The sequence below is a fragment of the Rhinatrema bivittatum genome, chromosome 3 (genome assembly GCF_901001135.1).
Source record: "Rhinatrema bivittatum chromosome 3, aRhiBiv1.1, whole genome shotgun sequence".
Taxonomy (NCBI): domain Eukaryota; kingdom Metazoa; phylum Chordata; class Amphibia; order Gymnophiona; family Rhinatrematidae; genus Rhinatrema; species Rhinatrema bivittatum.
The window spans coordinates 124181127-124203468 of NC_042617.1; the positions used below are offsets into that span (position 1 = coordinate 124181127).

At 43.8% G+C, this 22342-nt stretch overlaps 1 protein-coding gene across 1 annotated transcript in view; it reads left to right on the top strand.

The window, feature by feature from the left end:
- The window catches only part of USP34 (ubiquitin specific peptidase 34), a 1009100-nt gene that overhangs the window by 144337 nt on the left and 842421 nt on the right, over positions 1–22342 (top strand). The window contains exons 4-5 of the mRNA XM_029593702.1: positions 18935–18985; positions 20008–20157. Of these exons, the coding sequence (XP_029449562.1) occupies positions 18935–18985; positions 20008–20157 (201 nt within the window). The remainder of the gene's footprint in view (positions 1–18934; positions 18986–20007; positions 20158–22342) is intronic.

The following is a 22342-nucleotide window of genomic DNA, read 5'->3' on the forward strand; positions in this document are numbered from 1 at the left end:
CCATCATCCGAGAAGGGTACTACCTGGACTTTCTTCGGCTCCCGCCGGACAAGTTTGTGGAATCTCCTTGTTCACCCCTCAAGAGGACGGCACTAGAAGTTACCTTGCAGAGGCTCCTGTCCCTAAAAGCCATAATCCCAGTGCCTGCAGGGGAGATACATTCTGGGCATTATTCCATTTATTTCATAGTGCCCAAGAAGGAGGGCACTTTCAGGCCCGTCCTGAACCTCAAGTCGGTCAACAGACACCTACGGGTCCCCAGCTTTCGCATGGAAACTCTGCGGTCTGTCAAAAATTCAGTACAGCCAGGGGAGTTTCTCACATCCCTAGATCTGTCGGAAGCCTACTTGCATATCCCAATTCATCGGGATCACCAGCGCTATTTACGCTTCAAAGTCCTGAATCAACACTTCGAGTTCCGAGCTTTACCCTTCGGGTTAGCCACCGCGCCGCAAACCTTTACCAAGGTCATAGTAGTAGTGGCGGCGGCACTCAGGAAGGAAGGAATTCTTGTCCATCCCTACCTGGACGATTGGCTGATCAGGATAAAGTCACCGGAGGAGAGCCACCAGGCAACCAACAGAGTTATAGCTCTTCTGGAAAGCCTAGGATGGGTAGTAAACTTGAACAAGAGTTCCCTACAGCCTTCTCAGTCGCTGGAATACCTAGGAGTCCGATTCGACACCCAGGAAGACAAGGTCAGCCTGACCTCCAAGAGATGATCAAAGCTCCGGAATCGTCTGCAGGCCCTGCTGAGCGCCACCCGGCCCACAGCTTGGGATTACCTACAGGTCCTCGGCCTTATGGCATCCACGCTGGAGGTGATACCATGGGCGCGGGCTCAAATGAAACCATTACAATGCGCCCGCCTATCTCGGTGGAGCCCACGATCACAGAACTACACCACACACCTACCTCTACCAGCCAGAGTGCGGAATCAGATACGGTGGTGGTTGCAGCCCGGTCACATGAGCCGGGGGTCAAGAATGCCCTCCCCAACCTGGACCCTGCTCACTACAGATGCCAGCCTGAACGGATGGGGAGCACATTGCGAAGAACTCACCGCCCAGGGGCGGTGGAACAGAGAAGAGTTGGGGTGGAACATCAACCGACTAGAGGCACGGGCAGTCAGGCTGGCGTGCCTGCGATTTGCCCACAGACTTCGCAACAGAATGGTCAGAGTGATGTCAGACAACGCCACAATGGTGGCATACATCAACCAACAGGGCGGAACCAGAAGCCAACAGGTATCCCTAGAAATAGCCCCCCTGATGACTTGGGCGGAAGCGAATCTCCAGGACATCTCCGCCGTTCACATCGCCGGGAAGGACAACACCACAGCAGACTTCCTCAGCAGAGAAAGCCTAAATCCAGGGGAATGGCAGCTGTCGCCCACAGCTTTCCAGATGATTGTGGATCAGTGGGGGACGCCGGGCATGGACCTACTAGCAGACAGGTCCAATGCTCAAGTACCCAGATATTTCAGCCACAGGCTGGATCCGCTATCCCAGGGGATCGATGCCCTGGTACAGCCATGGCCTCCTGCTACATGCCTTTCCTCCAAGGCCACTGCTGGGTGCCATCGTACACAAGATTCAGCAGCACAGAGGCCTAGTTCTTCTAGTGGCCCCGGACTGGCCAAGAAGACCCTGGTACGCAGACATGAGAAGATTACTGGCAGGGACTCCATTTCCCCTGCCTCCACACAGGGACCTGCTGCGGCAACGTCCCATCCTCCACGAGGATCCAGCTCAATTCTCTCTTATGGTCTGGCCATTGAGAGGGCTAGACTGAAGAAAAGAGGATACTCGGAGCTGGTAATAGATACACTCCTCCGAGCATGCAAGTTCTCCACATCACTAACATATATAAGGATCTGGAGAGTATTTGAAGCCTGGTGCGAAACTCACAGCACCAATCCACATGCCGCTAAGATCCCTATCATTTTGGATTTCCTACAAGATGGACTTCAGAAGGGTCTGTCCCTCAATTCCATCAAGGTCCAAGTAGCAGCGCTATCCTGCTATGGTCCCCGGAGTGACGGCAACAGCATCGCCACACACCCAGACGTTTCACGTTTCCTGAAAGGAGTCAAACACATTCGCCTGCCACTGAAGTGGCCAGTACCCCTGTGGAACCTCAACCTAGTTTTGGAATTTCTAGCGGGACACGCCTTCAGACCACTTCGAGGCCTGTCCCTCCGTTTGTTAACCTTGAAGATGGTGTTCCTGCTGGCTGTATGCTCAGCATGCCGCATCTCAGAGCTACAAGCACTGTCCTGCCGTGATCCGTTTCTCAGAATCACTCCAGATGCTATCCATCTTCGCACAGTTCCTTCCTTCTTACCCAAGGTAGTCTCACACTTCCACCTCAACCAAACCATATCCTTGCCTACCACGGAAGGTTTGAAGAAGTCGGAAGAAGGTCGAATACTACGCCATCTTGACATTGGCAGGCTACTGTCCAGATACCTGGAAATGTCAGAAGCAGTACGAAAGACGGACCACCTGTTCGTCCTTCACAGCGGGAAGAAGCAAGGGGAAGCGGCCTCACGGGCAACCATCGCCCGCTGGATCAAAGAAGTTATCAAGGCAGCCTATGTAGAAGCAGGGAAACCACCGCCTCTACGGGTCAAGGCTCACTCTACCAGAGCACAAGCAGCCTCTTGGGCAGAAACTAGGATGCTGTCGCTGGCAGAGGTATGTAAAGCTCTGACAGGGTCCAATATTTTTAGATCAGGCAGATCACTTTGTCTCGCGATCTGGCTTTTGAAAAGAGCCGGTTGCGATTGAAAGGGTACTCAGAAGCAGTTATTTCTATCTTACTTAAAGTCAGAAGATTGTCTACTTCCTTGGTTTATGTTAGAGTGTGGAAGGTTTTTGAGGTCTGGTGTACTGAGGAAGGACTTGACCTCAGGGCCTCACATTTTGGCCTTTCTGCAGAAGGGTCTAGTGAAGGGGTTGGCATATAATTTGTTTTGGGTTCAGATGGCATCTTTAGACTATTTTTCAGGTAAGGTGAATGGATTTTCCCTGGGGCTTATCTGGATGTGATTTGTTTTCTGCGAGATGTTAAATATTTACACCTCCAATTCAGAGTGTGTATCCCTCTTGGAACACCAATTTGGCGCTTAAGGTTCTCTGAGGTTCACCTTTTGAGCTATTATGTGGATGTCATTTGAAAGATCTTACTCTGAAGTTGTTTTTTCTGGGGGCTATCTGTTCGGCCAGGTGGATTTCGGAGCTTCAGGCCTTGTCATGTAGGAACCCTTTTCTTCAGATTTCGGAGGATGGAGTTTCGTTGTGGACTGTACCTTCTTTTTGGTCAAAGGTTGTTTTGTTGTTTCATCTGAATCAAACAGACTAACTTTCTGCTTTCCGGCATCTTGATGCAGCGGACCCACATGCCAGGGCGCTACATTTGTTGGATGTCTGTCAGGCATTACTTAGTTATCTGAAGGTTACCAATGGATTCCAGAGGTCTGATCACCTTTTCGTGTTTAGTGGAGTAAAAAAAGGGTACAAGGCTTCAAAATCTACGATTGCATGATGGCTGAAAGAAGCCATCATTTTGGCATACCTTTGCAAGGAAAGGGTGATGCCTGAAGGATTGTGTTTGCACTCTACCAGAGCGCAGGCAGTTTCCTGGGCAGAGTGTCAGTTCATTTTTTTCACAGGAGATCTGCTGTGCGCAACTTGGTTGTTGCTTTACACTTTCACCAGACATTACCAAATAAACATTCGGGCACCTCATGAGACAACATTTGGGAAAGGTGTTTTTGCAAACTGGTCTTTCAGGTTCCCACCTGGTTTAGGGGAGCTTGGGTACATCCCACTCATCTGGACTGATCTGAGGTATCAATCACACAACAAAACCCACCCACACCAACTGGTGTATTCTAGTACACACCACTGTCAACAACCAAAAATAAACTGTGTACTAGTTACAGAGCTAACATAACACCCAAAAAACGCCAAACAGATTTTAAACAAATTTTGTAAGACCCTCTATTCACGAGAAGACATATTATGTGTTCAACTCGTTTCTCATAGGGGTCACTATTGCTTTTAATCATTCAAATATTCAATTTTTGTTATCTTTTTCAAAGTTTTTTTAAAAGTTCCTCAACCAATTTTTTGGCAATCAAAATGCAACGGGTACTTATCCGCACTGAAAAGGTCCCAGGTAACCTGACATGGCCATGTTTCGGACCGCTGTCCTGCTTCAGGGGAAAAGAAGGAAACCGATTCAGATGCTTGTAGACTTGTAGAAAACTTCTTCTTACGGCGTCTTTATTCTGTGCCGATCAATTTTTTCTAGCAGGCTGCACTTCAGCCCGCTGTATTTCAACAATGGCAAAACAACGGAAGCTGTTTATACGAGTATCAGTGCTTGGTGCCACCCCTTCCGGTGACGGGTGGTAGTTCCCTCTCACGTCCTCGCACCCAAGCGCTGTCAGTCTGATTATAATTTCTCGGTATGTAAATGTTCTAGACTCACAATATGCGAAAGACCAGGGAGGATAGCTGTCTGTGGAGCGATTCAAAACCGGCAAACTCTGTCCCTTACGCTCTTATCTAAACAGCATAATGCGTCCCAGGGAGGTAAATCACTGTCACGTTTACTCCCGGTGTATGCTAGTCACTGTCACGTACTGTCCCGATATGTGCTGATCCATCAAAAGCGGCTGGGTTCTCTATCTCATCTTTTCCCGCTATTTGGTTTAACCCTGCATGGTACATATCAGGGCGGCGATTCTCTGGCACAGCCTCTCCCGGGGAGTACCGATACATCATATACCATTGTATTCTCAATCACATCTTCTTACTCATACTAATTGAAGACGGATACCAAAACCATATTTAGATTTAAATAGTAGCACAAGAATGTAGTTTCATACCCAACTGACCAGATAGTTTGGAGAGAAAAAATCTGTCAATATGGTAGAAAACACAGATCTTGTTAGAACTAGTCAAATGAGAGAATACCAATTGATTCTCTCATTTAATCCATTAGGGTCCACAGTGTTCAGGTGAAAAATCCAGAAATGTTCTCGTCGGTTCAGAGAAGACTGTATGTCTCCTCCCCTGGGATTTTGATCCACTTGTTCCAAAATGGACCATCACAAGTCAGTGAATTGGTGGGCTTGATTAATACAGTGTTGCACTAAAGGGGCCGCAAGTTTAGATGTCCTAATGCAACTTCTGTGTTCAATCAACCGCGTACGGATTTTTCTCTTTGTGCGGCCAATATAAACCAGGTTGCAGGGACACTGTATGGCATATACAACACTCATTGAATCACACGAAGTCCATCTGTCATGCCGAACCACGACCCCTGGAGGATTTTAAATCCCAAGCCGCAGTTCTCTCTACAAGATTTGTACAAAAAGGTTACCCTCTGGGAGTAGTAAGGAGGGCGTATAAGAGAGCCCGCTTTGCCAATAGAGATCTGTTGTTACTCTACCAGCAACGTCCCTATAATCAAGAGCTGACTTGCACTTTGAAGTATTCACGCCACGTGAATGAAGTAGTTAACATCGTACGTGAACATTGGAAAGTTCTAATGTTGCATACGGTATTTCAAACTAGTCCGCGATTCGCCTATTTCAGAGGACAGAACATCAGGGATCGGATTGTTCATTCCCGGTTTTCATCTACCACAAAACGATTTCCCTCTGGAGGCCATCAAGCATGTGGGACTTGTGATATGTGTGCACAAACCCTTACAGGAGAACAATGGCGGGCGCCTCATTCAGGGGTCGTGGTTCGGCATGACAGATGGTCACAGGTCAACAGGATGTTAGTCCTCACGAAACCCGCCCGCCAATCCGCGGTGTTGGGTTCGTTACGTTTTCTTATTTTTATTTTTGGCACTTTAGCTTTCAAACAAGACTGAAGGGGGGACCCCTGCTAGTTGCAGGGTTAGTGCCATCCTGGGTATACCCAGTAGGTGCCAGACAAAGTTCTAGAAACTTTGATAAGTGTTCCGTGATTGGGCTCCATACTGTGATGTCACCCATATGTGAGGACTAACATCCTGCTGACCTGTGAGAACACCTGTTACAGGTAAGCAACATTTTGCTATATATATCTAGCCCCAATTACCAAATTGCTTGCCACAGTCACTGACTGATACAAAATATACCCTGACGATATTCAGTTTTACCTTCGTTTACAACTTACATGGAACAAAACTCTTGAACATAGTCACCTCTGCCTGTCATCCATCAAACAATGGCTTCACCAAAACAAACTCTCTTAACATTTCTAAAACTGAATTAATCTTAATTCATCGTCCTCACTCAAATCATCTTCTTCAAATCATAGCTTTTGAAAACACTACCTTTTTGATCAACACTCCAATCAAAAGTTTAGGTGTTTGGTTTGATTCAATTCTGTCATTTCGACCTCATATTAAATTTGTTATTAAAAGCGGCTTCTTTAAAGTTCGTCCTTTCTAGCTTACGTTACTTACTACATCATCATGATTTTCTCACTATTGTGCGTGCAATTATCTTTCCTCATATTGATTATTGCAACAGTCTTCTTTTTGGTCTTCTGTCTAATTCATTATACCCATTACAACTTCTTCTCAACTCGGTTGCTAGATTAATTACAGGTACTAAATGCCACGAGCATATTTCTCCTGTTCTTGAAAATCTAAAGTGGTTGCCAATAGAACAAAGAATTCATTACAAAATATGCATGATTCAAACTGAATTCAAACTCATGTTCTTGGTCCAATGCATAATTAAAAATTTACAAACCCTCACGCAAGCTGAGATCATCCCAACGAGGTTTCCTTGATGTTCCATCTGACCATCATGCCTGCCTCACCGCTACATGAGATTCAGCCTTCTCAGTTGCTGTGGTATTCCAGGAATGAAAATTAGCAGGTAATCAATTTTCCTATATTATACAGTCAACTTGTGTATTGAATGAGGGAACGTATCTTTTCACTTTAAGATGATAATCTATTCAGATTCTTGCTTTTTGAACCATGCTTGCCCCAGAAGTAAAGGATAACCAAGTACTACTATCACATTAGCACTTAGTGGTTGACTAGAGACCAGTGTTGAAAGTAATTTATAAATCCACTATAATTTGTAACATAGTTAGCAGTGCTTAAACATAATCTACCATAACTCATAAAAACACTGCTGAAAACAGTTTTAATTTGTGTTTAAACTTAAATGGCCCATGCAAGACCTGCCTTTCTTTGAATAAAGCTTTTCTCTAGACTCGAAAGAAATTAACTCAGATTCTTGAGACTTGGACAAGTCAATGTGCAGCCAGATGCAAAAGAGTCCAATTGTCATGCTAGGAAGAGATTTAACGTTTTCTTTCTTCTTACGTAGGCTGCTAATAAATCTCTCTGTGGTCTTCTCCAAAAGTTGTGGTGCTGTCTTGTTCATATGTGTTATTTCAATTGGCTTAGGATACCAACAGTTCAGATCAGTCACTTTGTTTGCTATCCAATTAATAAAGGTGTACTTTTGGGCGATTAGAATTTCTGTAAGGAGAACATCTTATGTTGCCAGAAGAACTGTCCAAGAACTGCCAAGAGAGACAATCTGGTTGAGAATAGGATATAAATTTGACACTTTTCTATATAAAACTGTAAATCCTTCCCCAAAATAGTTGTTTCATCATATTTGTAGAAATGTAAAGAGTAATGGGCTTCATGATAACATTTTTGACACTGATCTGAGTCAATAAACCCCCTTTAAATTCTCATGCTATGTACCATCTGTGCATCGCTTAAAGAGTTTTTTGAGAGAGTGCTCCCTTGCAGACAGAGACCAAAGTTGTATCTCAGGCTGGCTGTTTGATTTGAGCATTATGAATCGGGCAAGAGCAGGGGAGGTCCTACATAACTTCCAAGACAATTTATATGTGGTCAAGAGGGTTATTCTGCTTTGATGGGACCGTTTGATTGCTTTACTATTAAGCCCTGGGTATTCCTATATTCAAAAAGCAGTCTAGTATAAGTTAGAAATAGGGGAGGCTCCATTCAAATACAGTGCCTCCCTTTGAGGAGGCTGGGATGGTCCCCCTCCTGAAAGTTAACAAAAGCAACTTGTAAGAGTGAGCTCTAGGGGGCAGTGCAGCTTTGAGATGGAGTTAGGAAGTAGCATGGCATTTTTCTGAGTTGGATTTTTCAGGTCCAGTCAGAAGAGACTGACCAGTGTCAGGAGGGTTTTCCCTTTCTAGACCACTTCCTGGCTGGTTGGGATTTTCCCTCAGGATTGTTTTCGGGTTTTTACAGTTTTCATAGTAGGAGCCTTGTGAGACACCTTGGCCTCTCTGGGGCACGGGGAATCCCATGTTTAGTGCGCCCAGGGATAGGGAAGACCTGCCCGAGATGTGTGGTGACCTGCTGCAAGGAACAACTCTGGTGTTAATATCAGTTTTTGGGCTAAAAAACATTTTGTTAGAAGATCTGTGAGGAAGATTTTGGCTGCCCCCTCCTCCTTACCCTGGTAAAGGAACATCAAAAGCTGCATGTTCTAGGATCCCTTCTCAACTTATGATGTGAAAGTGATTGAGATCGAGAAGGACTGAGGAGAATTGTGAGTAATGCCAAATTTGAGTTAGATACATTCAGTCTTCACTCCTGAGAAAAGAGATAATTAAAGATACTGTGCAGAGAGACAGATATTTGGCCAGCTGGAAGGGGGGTTTTCCGTTCCAACAAGGATATCCCCCTGCCCACTTGGGAATCTCATTAATTCAAGCCCTGGATGGTGAGTGTTTCCCTTGTCCCTTGCCCAAAGTTTTAAGACTCTTGCACAGATAGAAAGAGAGAGAAATATAACAGCCACCTGTGGAATCTAAAGGAATTAAGTTGAATTGTGCCATATTTCACCTGATTACCTATCAGTAAAGACTTATTTCCACAATTTCTATTCTGCTGATCCATTAATCTCAGCAGATTACAGTCTACATGCACAATAAAGCATAACAAAACCTTACACAACACAAAACATAAACGTGCCAAAAACTTTGATTTTTGGACACATAGTCTGAATGTCCTGTATATTATTTCTGGCACTCAGTGTCTACAGTGTGTGTAAAACTGTATCTTCCACCCCCCCCCCCCCCCCCCCGAATTGTGAGAGAGTTAGCCAGTGAGTGGTTCAACCCCAAAGAGAAATATTCTTTCATGGCACTATAGAGTAGCATTCCATACCCGCGGATGGGTTATACTGCAACTAGTAATTTTAAAAAACGAATCACATTTTGTATTTTTCTCTCTGGGTATTTAAAAGTAGGAGTGCTCAAACCAGTCTTTTGGGCCTCCCTGCCCCAGCCAGTTAGGTTTTCAGAATAGTTCTAATAAATATGTACAAGATGTATTTGCATGAATGGCTCTAATATATGCAAATATTTCTCATGCATATTCATTAGGGTGTTTATTTATTTTGAATTTTTCTATACCGGCATTCATGTACCAAGTACATATCACGTCGGTTTACATTAAAATGGAAGTTGCATAAGAGCATTACATGGAACAGGGGATAAAATGGAACTTGGGTCCAAGAAGATAATATCTGTGTTAAATACAAATTGCTAAAATAACATTCAATAATAGCGTCATAACGATAATAACATCAGATAATAACAAATTAACAGATAATAATAGCAAACAAGCAAATAATAAATATTTATAAAAGAAATCGGGGCGTACATTTGGTATCCAGAATACCCAACCGGGGGGGAGGGGGAAACCTGTTTTAAAGGAGAAATCATGCACAAAATAGCTAGCAAAAGAATGGCCAACTCTAATCTGGAAGAGCCTGTCGATGGCCTCCTGAACTAGCAGGTCCAGTTCTTCTCGGAGACCTGGAGCAAGCAGCCCCGGCTCTGGAACAGAAGAAGGAGGCAGAGGCATAGCCGGAGGGACCACCGTTAAAGGCGTAGTTGTGACTCCCGATCCCTTTTTGGGTGAGGGTTGCTTCGGTGACCTGGTCGCCGAAAAGGTCGGTGCCTTTTCTGGATGGTGTTTCTTCGGTGGCTCGGACGATGGCGAGGTCGATGATTTCGCTCCCTTGATGGTCCGAGGCTTCCGATGGTGATGTCGCTCTCTACGATCCCCTCGGTCCTGAGAGAGTTAAAGGCCGAGAAGTCATCTATGCCGGACGGTCACTGGCCGGTGGTCGATACTGGCGCGAAGTTGACGGTGCCGGTTCTGACGATGTCGATGCAATAGACGGCGTTGGGGTTTGAGCATGGAAGAGAAACCTAGATTTCAAGATGTTCACATTGATTATGCGTATAAGAAGTTAGATCTGCTCACAATGCAGGCAATGCATGCAATCTCATTCACTATGATTATCCTAAATGTATGGCGGGTCCAACCCTTGGGAATGAACTTCCTGAGGTATTGAAGAATGAGACCTCACTTGAGCAATTTAGGAAGCAACTTAAAATGTATTTACTCGGGCTTTTAGTGACCAAAGCCTTTAATAGTATTGCTTACTTTTTAGACTTGTTTTCAGCTGGGATATCTGGCAGTGACAGCTTGCTGGCCAAAGTGGTCCCTCCATACTGCGTTAAACTTACCAGATGTTGACTCTTCTGTAGCACATAATGGTGGCCTCAAATTGATCATGTTAGTGGGCAATTTTTTTGTTTGTCTGTTTTTAAGTCTTTTATTTATGTAATGTTTAATGCAGAGTTCTCTAATTGTTCTCTGTTTTGTGTTATATCTTTGTCTATTTAATTGATGCTTATAGTGTTGTAATCTGTCTAGAATCTGTGATACTACGGACTAGAAATTTATTAAAATATACTGCCTTCCTGATCAGATGAGCATACACAGTAAATCTTAATATTGCAGTGAATAGGTTACAGTCCTGCTTTTCTTACATCAAACTATTTTTTAGCCCTGAACGTTTGTTTCTGTGTTTATGCTCTTGCATATTTTAATGCCTGGCTTTTCCTAAATATTTATACTACTATGTGTCTGAAGTGTTTTACAGAAACTTTTTTAAAGTTGTCCAGATATAAATGATTATTTAAATATTTTTGTATTATGAGAGCAGATTCTGTAATACTTCATTTTGAAAGGACGCTTTCTTTGAAAAAAAGTTGGTTAAGTGTAATCTTCATGTAAAATTAAATTTAATGTCTTGTTTTGAAGGTCTGTTTCATAGTTTTTCTTTATTATATTGTGACTATTTCTAGAACTATTAATATTCTTTTGAAATGGAGTATTTGCTGAAAAAAAATAATCTCTTACACATTACTAGTTTATTTCTTTAGAACAGGTTATTATTTTTGCATGAATAAAAGAAAGGATAGGGTGAGAAGCTGCTATGGATGCTTCAGGTAATATTCATACAAGTTAAACTCTTCTTTATGATGTCTTAGTCCTATCCACCATTGGGGATTTTCTGTGGATTTTACATTTTAACCCTTTGCTAATGTATTCCATAGGAGCAGGTGCTTTGTTCTATCTGAATATTTTCCTTTGCATGTATTGGATTGATGAATTGATTGTATTCTCACAGGACAAGCAGGATGGTAGTCCTCACATATGAAGAACAACAACCACCTCACATAAGAAGAACAACAACCATCCTTGCCTTACAGCAATAATCTAATGTTTATATTACTTCAGTTATATGTTTCCAAGTTGTGTTCTAAGTTGATCTTAGTTGTTTTTCCCAATAGATTGTACTTTATTATATATTATCCGTTCATTATTTCGATATGTTCCATGTAAACCGCCTCCCCGGCGATAGTTATTTCTGTTAAATGTGAACCGGAGTGATATGTATTGTATACAGGAACTTCCGGTATATAAAAACCAAAAATAAATAAATAAATAAATATGGGTGACGTCACAGGATGGCGCCCAATCACGGAACACTTTTGTCAAAGTTTCTATAACTTTGACTGGCCCCTATTGGGCATGCCCAGCATGGCACTAACCCTGCAGCCAGCAGGGGTCCCCTTTCAGTCTTCTTTTTTCCGCGCAGCAGTAGCCACGCAGTTAAGGAGCTCCACAGAGATTCCTGACAGGAATTTTCCTCACGGAATTACTAAAAAGTTTCATACCCCACAGGGGTCCCTTCTTCGAATTTTTGACTCTGCGGTACTCTGGTAAGTTTTTACCCGTTTTCGGTCGATTCCCGTCGAGTTTGGCCCTCGCGGCCTATTGGCCGTACCACGGCTTGAGGTTTTTCATGGCCATGGCATCGGGGTTCTGTCGATGCCCGGACTGCAATCACACCATGTCCATCACAGATCCTCAAAGTCTATGTAATGTCTGCATTTTGTTTACTGTGAACCGATGAGATGTTCCCAACGTTCATCGGTATATAAAAGCTTCTAAATAAATAAATAATGTGTCTCGGATGTGAGCACGATGTCCTGACCTGCACCAAATGTGCCCTAATGACACCCAAAGGTCGCAAGGCCAGAATGGAGAAGATGGAACTTCTCTTCCGTGCTCAAACCCCGACGCCGTCCATTGCATCGACGTCGTCAGAACCGGCACTGTCAACTTTGCGCCAGTATCGACCACCGGCCGGTGACTGTCCGGCATCGACGAATTCTCAGCCTTTAACTCTCTCAGGACCGAGGGGATCATAGAGAGCGACATCGCCATCGGAAGCCTCGGACCATCGAGGGAGCGAAATCATCGACCTCGCCATCATCCGAGCCGCCGTCGAAGAAACCCCATCCAGAAAAGGCACCGACCTTTTCGGCAACCAGGTCACCGAGGCAACCCTCACCCGAAAGGGGATCGGGAGCCGCGACTATGCCTTTAACGTGGTCGCTTCGGCTATGCCTCTGCCTCCTTCTGTTCCGGAGCCGGGCTGCTTGCTCCAGGTCTCCGAGAAGAACTGGACCGGCTGGTTCAGGAGGCCATCAACAAGGCGATGGCATAGACTCCAAGTTCCTCTGACACCGGTACCGATCATGGAACCGACCGCTGACCCGATTCTGGTAGCGTTTGCACCGCTGCTCTCGAAAATGGAAGCGCTCATCGCCGCTTTTTCACCGATGGATCCCGGGTCACCGATGGCTCCGGTGCCCTCTCTGCTTACCTTGTTATCAGGAGGGGAAACACCGTTCCGCATCCCTCCATTGGGAATCCTACCGATGCCTTAGCCATCGATGCCGATACGTCCAGCACCACCGATCCATTCATTGATGCCCTCTATGCCTGCACCAGTGCCTCCAATTGTTCCTTCCATTCCTTCAGAGCCTAGACCAGGACCTTCAGGGATTCTACCATCATTTCCCCCTAGGGCTCCTAGAGGGGCAGATGCCGATCCCTACAATACCTGGACAGATGATTCTTCACCAGACACCGATGATTTGCCTTCACCACCTTCTCCTTCTGAAAGCAGAAAACGTTCTCCTCCAGAGGACCTTTCCTTCATAAACTTTGTGAAGGTGATGTCTGAATTGGTTCCCTTCCAATTACAGACCGAGCATGATGACAGGCACCAAATGATGGAGTTGTTGCAATTCCTGGATGCTCCCAAGGATATAACCTCCATCCCCATTTACCAAGTTCTTCTGGATCTCCTAAAAGAGAACTGGGAACACCCTAGCTCTGTTGCTCCAGTCAACAGGAAGGTTGACACCATTTATTTGGTACAGACAGCCCCAGGTTTTCAAAAATCTCAATTGGATCACCACTCTGTCATCGTGGAATCTGCCCAAAAGAGAGCAAAGAGATCAAAACCTCATACTTCCTTTCCCCCAGGCAAGGAGCAAAAATTTCTAGATGCCATTGGTCGCTGGGTCTTCCAGGGCTCAGTGCTCATCTCTCGGTTTGCCTCTTACCAGCTGTATATGACCCAATACAACAGGGTCTTATTCAAGCAGATACAGGACTTTGCAGAGTCCCTGCTGCAGCAATTCCAGGAACAGCTTCAAACCCTAGTAAACAAAGGTTTTGAGGTGGGCAAGTATGAGATAAGATCATCTTACAATATCTTTGACACTGCTACCAGGGTATCTGCAGCTGCTATCTCGGTGAGAAGATGGGCCTGGCTCAAGTCTTCGGACCTTCGCCCTGAAGTGCAGGATAGATTGTCTGATCTGCCCTGTATGGGAGACAATCTTTTCGGCAAACAGATTCAACGAACGGTGGCAGAACTCAAGGACCATCATGAGATCCTGAGACAGCTCTCTCTGATGCCTTCGGATTATGCCTCCAAGCAGCTATTCAGGAAGGATGCTAAAAAGTCATTCTTTCGTCCAAAGAAGTCCTATCCACCACCGTCTAGGACTCTTTCCACGAGACCTTTCCATAAGGCCCAGTCTCGTCAGACACGAAAACAAAAGTCACAAGCAGCTCCTCAGCCGGGCCCTGCTTCCGGTTTTTGACTCCTGCATAGAGAGCAGCAGCCAGCTTCCATTGCCTCAGATACCAGTGGGAGGTTGATTGTGCCATTTCCACAAGAAGTGGCACACAATCACCTCAGACCAGTGGGTCCTCGCCATAATCTCTCAGGGTTATCACCTGAACTTTCTCTCCATCCCACCGGACTCCCCACCTCGGCTGATGTGGGGAACATCCGACCACTCACCACGTCTGGGACAGGTGGTCTCCCTCCTCCTCCAGTCCAGAGCAATAGAACCAGTACCCTATTCCCAACAAGGCCTAGGATTCTATTCTCGGTACTTTCTAATCCCCAAAAGTCAGGCGGCGTTTGTCCAATTCTGGACCTACGTGCCCTCAGGTACCTCCAATAAGAAAAGTTCAAGATGGTAACCTTGGGTTCCTTCCTTCCTCTTCTGCAAAAAAGAGACTGGCTCTGCTCTCTGGACCTCCAGGACGCATACGCTCATATTGTGATAACTCCATCTCATCGCAAATACCTGAGATTTCTGGTAGGCCCCAAGCACTATCAGTACGGAGTGCTTCCATTCGGCCTCGTGTCTGCACCACGAGTCTTCATAAAATGTCTCGTAGTAGTTGCAGCTTTCCTCAGGACTCAAGGTGTTCACGTCTACCCCTATCTAGACGATTGGTTGATCAGGGCTCCCACTCAGCAAACTGCTCTGTCGTCCCTACATCTTACCTTACACACCCTGATTTCGCTAGGATTTCTAGTCAACTATGACAAATCCTACTTAGTCCCATCTCAAACCTTATCATTCATAGGGGCAGACTTGGACACCTTGCAGGCAAAAGCTTTTCTACCTCGACAACGAGCTCTCACTCTCGTCTCTCTCGCACACCAGCTGCAGTCTCAGCATTCCATGACTGCACACCACTTTCTCATCCTCCTGGGACATATGGCGTCCTCAGTTCAGGTCACCCCGCTTGGCCATGAGTCATGCAGTGGACTCTACGGTCACAATGGACTCAATGCATTCAGCCCCTGTCGACCATTGTCCACATAACTGACTCCCTCCGTCAGTCTCTCGCCTGGTGGAGAAATCAGATCAATCTCCTCCAAGGCTTGCCCTTCCAGGCTCCAGATCCTCAAATAAGTCTCATCACCGATGCTTCCAACCTCGGCTGGGGAGCCCATGTGGCTAATCTGCAGACACAAGGATCTTGGTCTCCAGAGGAAGCCAAACACCAAATCAATTTCCTGGAGCTGCGAGCAACCAGATATGCTCTCAGGATCGCCTGTCCAATCAGGTCATCCTGATTCAAATGGACAACCAGGTGGCCATGTGGTACGTCAACAAACAGGGAGGGACGGGCTCCTACCTTCTGTGTCAGGAAGCTGCGCACATATGGCTGGAGGCCCTCTCCCACTCTATGTACCTCAGGGCCACCTACTTGCTGGGAATGGACAATGTGTTGGCAGACAAGCTAAGTCGCGCCTTTCAACCGCACAAGTGGTGTCTCAACCCCGTAGTGGCGGACTCGATCTTCCAACAATGGGGTTACCCTCATATAGATCTCTTTGCAGCATTTCAAAACCGCAAAGTACAGAACTTTTTCTCTCTCACTCGCAGTCAACACTCACAACCAAGAGATGCGTTCTCCCTCTCGTGGGCGACAGGTCTCTTATATGCCTTCCCTCCACTTCCGCTTCTCTCAAAGACTCTCGTGAAGTTACGTCAGAACAAGGGAACCATGATCCTGATAGCACCTCACTGGCCTCGCCAAGTGTGGTTTCCAGTACTTCAGGATCTCTCCATTCGCAAGCACGTTCCCTTAGGAAAGGACCTGCTTCTGATTACGCAAAACGACAGGTGCCTGCGCCACCCCAATCTGCAAGCCTTGTCCCTGACAGCATGGATGTTGAAAGGTTAATCCTTCAGCCACTTAACCTTTCTGAATCAGTTTCCCGTGTCCTGATTGCTTCACGGAAGCCTTCCACGAGAAAATCTTATTCTTATAAATGGAACAGGTTTCAGCCATGGTGCTCTTCTCAATCCCTTGACCCCTTTACCTGTCCAATCACAAAGTTTCTGGATTATCTCTGTCACTTGTCTGAGTCAGGTCTAAAAACTTCCTCCATCAGAATGCATGTTAGTGCGGTGGCCGCCTTCCATAAAGGTGTTGGGGATGTTCCTATATCAGTTCAACCCCTTGACTTGCATCACCTCAAGCCTCCACTGCGTCCTCCGGCCCCTTCTTGGGAGCTCAACCTGGTTTTAGGAAGGCTCATGAAACCACCATTCAAGCCTCTCCACTCACATGGAAAGTGATTTTCCTTTTGGCAATCACTTCGGCTCGCAGAGTTAGTGAGTTATAGGCCTTAGTTACCTATTCACCTTACACTAAACTTCTGCAAGACCGGGCAGTATTCCGCACTTGCCCTAAGTTTTTGCCTAAGTTAGTGTCAGTTTCATCTCAATCAGTCCATTCCAGTCCAGGAGATCAGGCTCTGCATACCCTTGACTGTAAACGGGCTCTAGCGTTCTACCTAGACCATACAGCTGCCCACAGGAAAAGCGCTCAATTGTTTGTCTCTTTCCATCCTATCAAATTGGGGCAGCCTGTGGGTAAGCAGACTCTCTCCTCCTGGTTACCGGACTGCATATCCTTTTGCTATCAGCAAGCAGGCATTCCTCTTCAAGACCGTGTTAAAGCACACTCTGTGAGGGCCATGGCGACTTCAGTAGCACACCTACGATCGGTGCCGCTTCCTGACATTTGCAGGGCTGCCACCTGGCGTTCTCTCCATACCTTTACTGCCCACTATTGCTTGGACAAGGCCGGAAGACAAGATTCCATTTTCGGCCAATCTGTCCTGCGTAACCTATTCACAACTTGACGTACCAACACCCTTCCGCCTACCCGTTAGGGTTCAGGATGCCCTCGGCCAAATTCCACCCCAGTTGTTGTGCCTGTTGCACATCTTGGGTACATTTGGTGCATACTCGGACATCCTTAGCTCGGTACTCACCCATATGTGAGGACTAACATCCTGTTTGTCCTGTGAGAAAGCAAATGTTGCTTACCTGTAACAGGTGTTCTCACAGGACAGCAGGATGTTAGTCCTCATGAAACCCGCCCGCCGCCCCGCGGTATTGGGTTCGTTACGTTTCTTATTTTATTTTTCGGCATTTCCTGTAGCTTTTTAAACAAGACTGAAGGGGGACCCCTGCTGGCTGCAGGGTTAGTGCCATGCTGGGCATGCCCACTAGGGGCCAGTCAAAGTTCTAGAAACTTTGACAAAAGTGTTCCGTGATTGGGCTCCATCCTGTGATGTCAGCCATATGTGAGGACTAACATCCTGCTGTCCTCTGAGAACACCTGTTACAGGTAAGCAACATTTGCTTTCTCATTTCCCAGCCCAGTGCTAAAGGTACACATAATCAGTCCAGTTTTCAAGATACTAAAATGAATATGCTCAAGTTGGATTGTATACACTGGGTTTTCAGTGTATACAAATATATTACATATTCACTGTGGATATCCTGAAAGACCAATTAGGTGTGTCTTCTGGAGAGGATAGGGTGTATTTTCTAGTTTACTTTGATATGTCACCATATGTGGTTTTTAATCACTTTTATTATGTTTTTGTTTGTTTTTTTTCTATGCACTATTTTTACATTACTTATACTGTAACTTGTGTAGTGTGTTTTGACCTCAAGCGAGAAATAAATTCCATTAAAGAGCTTTTGAGTCAGGCTGAAAATCCTATTTATAAGTGAGCATTAAGCTGTGTTAGAAAATACGTTTTTCGTTTGCTTGATTGGGAAGCATGTATATTGGATATAACGGGGATTGTTAATACTGTCGTGTATGTGGCACATACACATTTTACCCAGCTTATATCTCCCACTGCTATACAGTGCTGGCATCATGACCATTTTTTAAATTTTTGGGCCATTTAATCTCTGCACAGCTGGCCTTTAAATTTTGAAAATACTTATGGTGCCGGCATTGGACAGCAGTTAGAATGGCATGCTGGGTGGTCAAATAAAAGCAGCTCATAGGCAGAATTCCATCCAAGTCATGTTGCATTTTCTAGGGAATGTTGTTGACACCAGGGAGTTTTAATTTAATAATTAGTTTATTTTTTTTTTAGTTTAAGGTTTTTGACTCTGATCTTGTGATCAGCATGTGGTTGTTAATATCACCTGCACAAAACTTTTTATGAAGCAGTAAAGGTGATGTCTACGCTCTAATCAGGAGTCCATTGTTAATTATAGAGCTGTTTAAAAAAATAGAAAGTTCTTACATATAATATTAATATCTTTAAATTCTTGATGCATTCCAACCCTTAGGGACTTGAATGAGTTCTTGCTGTACAAGTGATTATTAATCTGCAATTGATTACTTTAGCAGCTCTTAACTTTTGATAATCAGACATTTTATATATTTATGCCAGTTAACATTGTTAATACTGTTGGAAACTGTTGATAAATTATTAGAATCAGTTAAACATCTATTTATTTTGTTGGTTTTTAAGATAATAGCATTTAAACAGGATTAATTTTGCTTGTTAGTTCTTAAATTAATGCAAATCAACTCTTTGTTTTTCCAGGATATTTCAGCTCAAGAAAGCAATATATTGGGGGCATTTTGTGATATGAATGTAAGTAAGATTCATTCCTAAATTTATAGGGAATATTCGTGCTTAAAATTCAAAGGCTATTCCTGTCTTCCCAGTTGAAATTGACCACCTTAAATCTTTGATGCTGCTGAAAGCAACCATTTTGGGGATAACTTTCTAACTCCCCGTGGTGCCTGCAGAACCCATGGGGCTTCAAAGTGAATTTTCAGAGGGAAATTCCCTGCAGCATTTCCTTTTGAAAATTCAGAATATTGTGGGGAGCATGGCTACTTATGTACCCATATACTTTGCAGGTGGGTTAAAGTATTTGGGGGAATTTCACGTGTACTTTTACGCACTTTCACAGGGATAGGAGGAAGGAACAATTTTTAAACTATATTTTTCATGAATAACTACACATTTACCAGACAAAACCTTTTGAATATTGCCCCCTTTATTCCAGCAGCTTGAGTACTCAGTATCACGAGAATGCTTCCTGAAACAGCAGAGTACGCTTTTTGAAAGTTAACTATATTTTATACCCTGCTTGTAAGAAAAAACTATTGTCCAGCTGTTCACTTGAAATTAGCATTGTTAAATTGGCATTGTTAATTAAACTGTTGCTAACCAGACAAGTAGACTTAAGAAATAGCCATTACTTATCACTGTGGGATAGCAGCATGGGATGTATTTTCTGTTTGGGATCTTGTCAGGTATTTGTGATCTGGATTGGCCACTATTGGAAACAGGAATCTGGGCTTGATGGACCCTTGGTCTGACCCAGTATGGCAAGTTCTTACATTCTGATGTTCTAAATTTTGAGCAAATGCATTTCTCTTTAAGACTCAGGTGTAATGTTTAGTGTATTTCATTGGATGGTTATATGATTTAATATTTTATGTGGTCTAAATTGGACAAAAATCTCTGGTTCTAGAGGTGCCTTTCATAATGACGAACCCTGAATCGATTAACCTGACTCATGCTGGAGTGAATTATTATTATTATTTTTTTTAATCAAGAGAAGTGTTGGGTATTATTTTTAATTAGACATTATTTTTTTGCAGGATGTAGAAGTACCTTTGCACTTACTTCGCTACGTTTGTCTGTTCTGTGGGAAAAATGGCCTTTCGCTCATGAAGGATTGTTTTGAATATGGAAGCCCTGAAACGCTGCCATTTCTAATAGCTCATGCATTTATCACTGTTGTGTCTAATGTAAGTTTTGTGCTATACTTTTTAATCTTGTTTTTTGATCTAAATGATGACAATAACATTGCCTCTATTAATGTTGTCTGTAACGTGGTTATAGGTATTGCTGTGAGTTGTGCATGGACTAGTTTTTTCCAGCAGATTTTATTTACCTTGTCTCATAAAATTATGCTCAAAGTGGATGACAATCTGGGTAGATCGATAAAATATGAAATAACAAATGACCTAAATATAGCTTAAATAAATGGAACATTCAGAAACAGAAGGAGAAAAAATACAAGTAAACCACCTTCAGAGGCCACTATTTTTTAAAACTTGACCTGATCTATCTTGGAATATTTTCTGTTGCCTTTTTTCCATATTATAATTTCAGAATAAAGGGGGTAATTTTCAAAGGTGCGTATGCGTCTAAAACTCAATTTTATGCATGTTAAATGGCTCTTTGAAAATAACCCTGGAAGATGCATGTGAAGAAGTACTCATGGAACACAATGTTGTGTATACTTTTATGTACATGCTAAATGGATGTTTAGAGGAGGGTGGAGTTGGAGTGGCATCAGGATTTACCCACATACTTATGATTTTCGAAAGTATTTATGTAAATTATCACACACAAAGCTACATATGCTTTTGAGCAAATGTAAATTTGTGCATGTATGCCACGTGGTGGTCTGCACACACCCTCAAATTTTAAAGCAGAAATAATCACAAATCCACTTTGAAAATTCTGGCTAATGTCTGCAGGTTAAAAGTACCTGCAGACTTTAGCCTATGCAGGCTGTTAGAAATATTGGCCCTAAAAAATTTATTGTGTATGTACTTTGGAAAGAAAATTCACAAAACCCTTGTTTCTTTAAAAAGAAAATGTAAATTCAAATGTGCATGTGCTGAAAATGATTGCAAATCCCAGATTGTGCCTTCGGCGCGCGACAAAGGGGCTTGCCCCTTTGTGCGCCCCTTCGTGCAGCCCCTGAGATCATACTCTTTTTCATTATCTGCTTAATTCTCCTTTCATACCTTGATTAGAATTCAGCATATCATCTTTAAATCTATAAATTACATTGGCAACAAGATTCAAGTCAGCTGATTCGTGTAAGGGAGACGAGAATAGATCCCAAGCTTTATTCATCAACAGGAAAACAAATTGAAATTGTAATCCAAAATCTCCACAAACCCTGGAACCTCAACAGATAGTGTTCCCTGATCCTAAAGCCAGCTTCGGGTCAATAATAAGCCAGTTTACTGGCCCTTGAATCTTCATCTTCTTTGGAGCACTCGAGTAAGCCTCTAATATTCTCTCTATACCACACAAACAGATCAACATGCTTCTTGGTTTCCCTATCCCTATACATCACCATGTTTGCCATGGCGAATACTCCATACCAATCATCAAGAATCAACGTAAACATCAAACTAAGCCTCTCCCACAACACTACAACCGTCATCAAAGGCTAATTCCAATAATGATTTCACCAATCACACAATTCCTCGGCCTTTCTCTGTTATCTCTTACTCTATTCAATGCTCAATCACTTTCAAAAAAAACTCATATCTTAAACGACTACCTTACTGAAGTAAACCCAGATATCTGTGCAATCACAGAAACGTGGTTTAAACCTTCAGATTTAGCTCTGTTAAATCAACTACCAACTCAGCTTTATGATTTTTTCTCCATACCTAGAACCAAAAGAAAGGGAGGAGGTCTGCTTCTCGCAGCCAAGAAAGGTCTAAGAATATCTTTACAACATTCATATACCACATCAAAATTAGAGCTCTCTTTCTTTAAATCTGATCATTTACAAATTGGCCTAATCTACGCTCCACCAGGATCTTTAGATTCTGACCCTTCACCAGTCATTGAACTCTCTGCCAAATACTTCAACCCAGACAAACCTGCCATCTTACTGGGTGATTTCAACTTACATGTCGATGCTTCACCACAATCCCCAAATTGTGTTACCCTACTCTCGGCTCTCAACTACATGGGCTTCACACAAATTATAAAAGCCCCTACCCACAAAGCAGGTCACACTTTAGACCTTATTTTCATTAATCAGTGCATCTCAAACACAAATACAATCACATGTTCACCTGTCCCTTGGTCGGACCATCAAATCATCAACACGACCTTCAAGCTTTCACAACATCCTCCACTTTCGTTCCCAAAAAACACTATTCAATTCAGGAAACC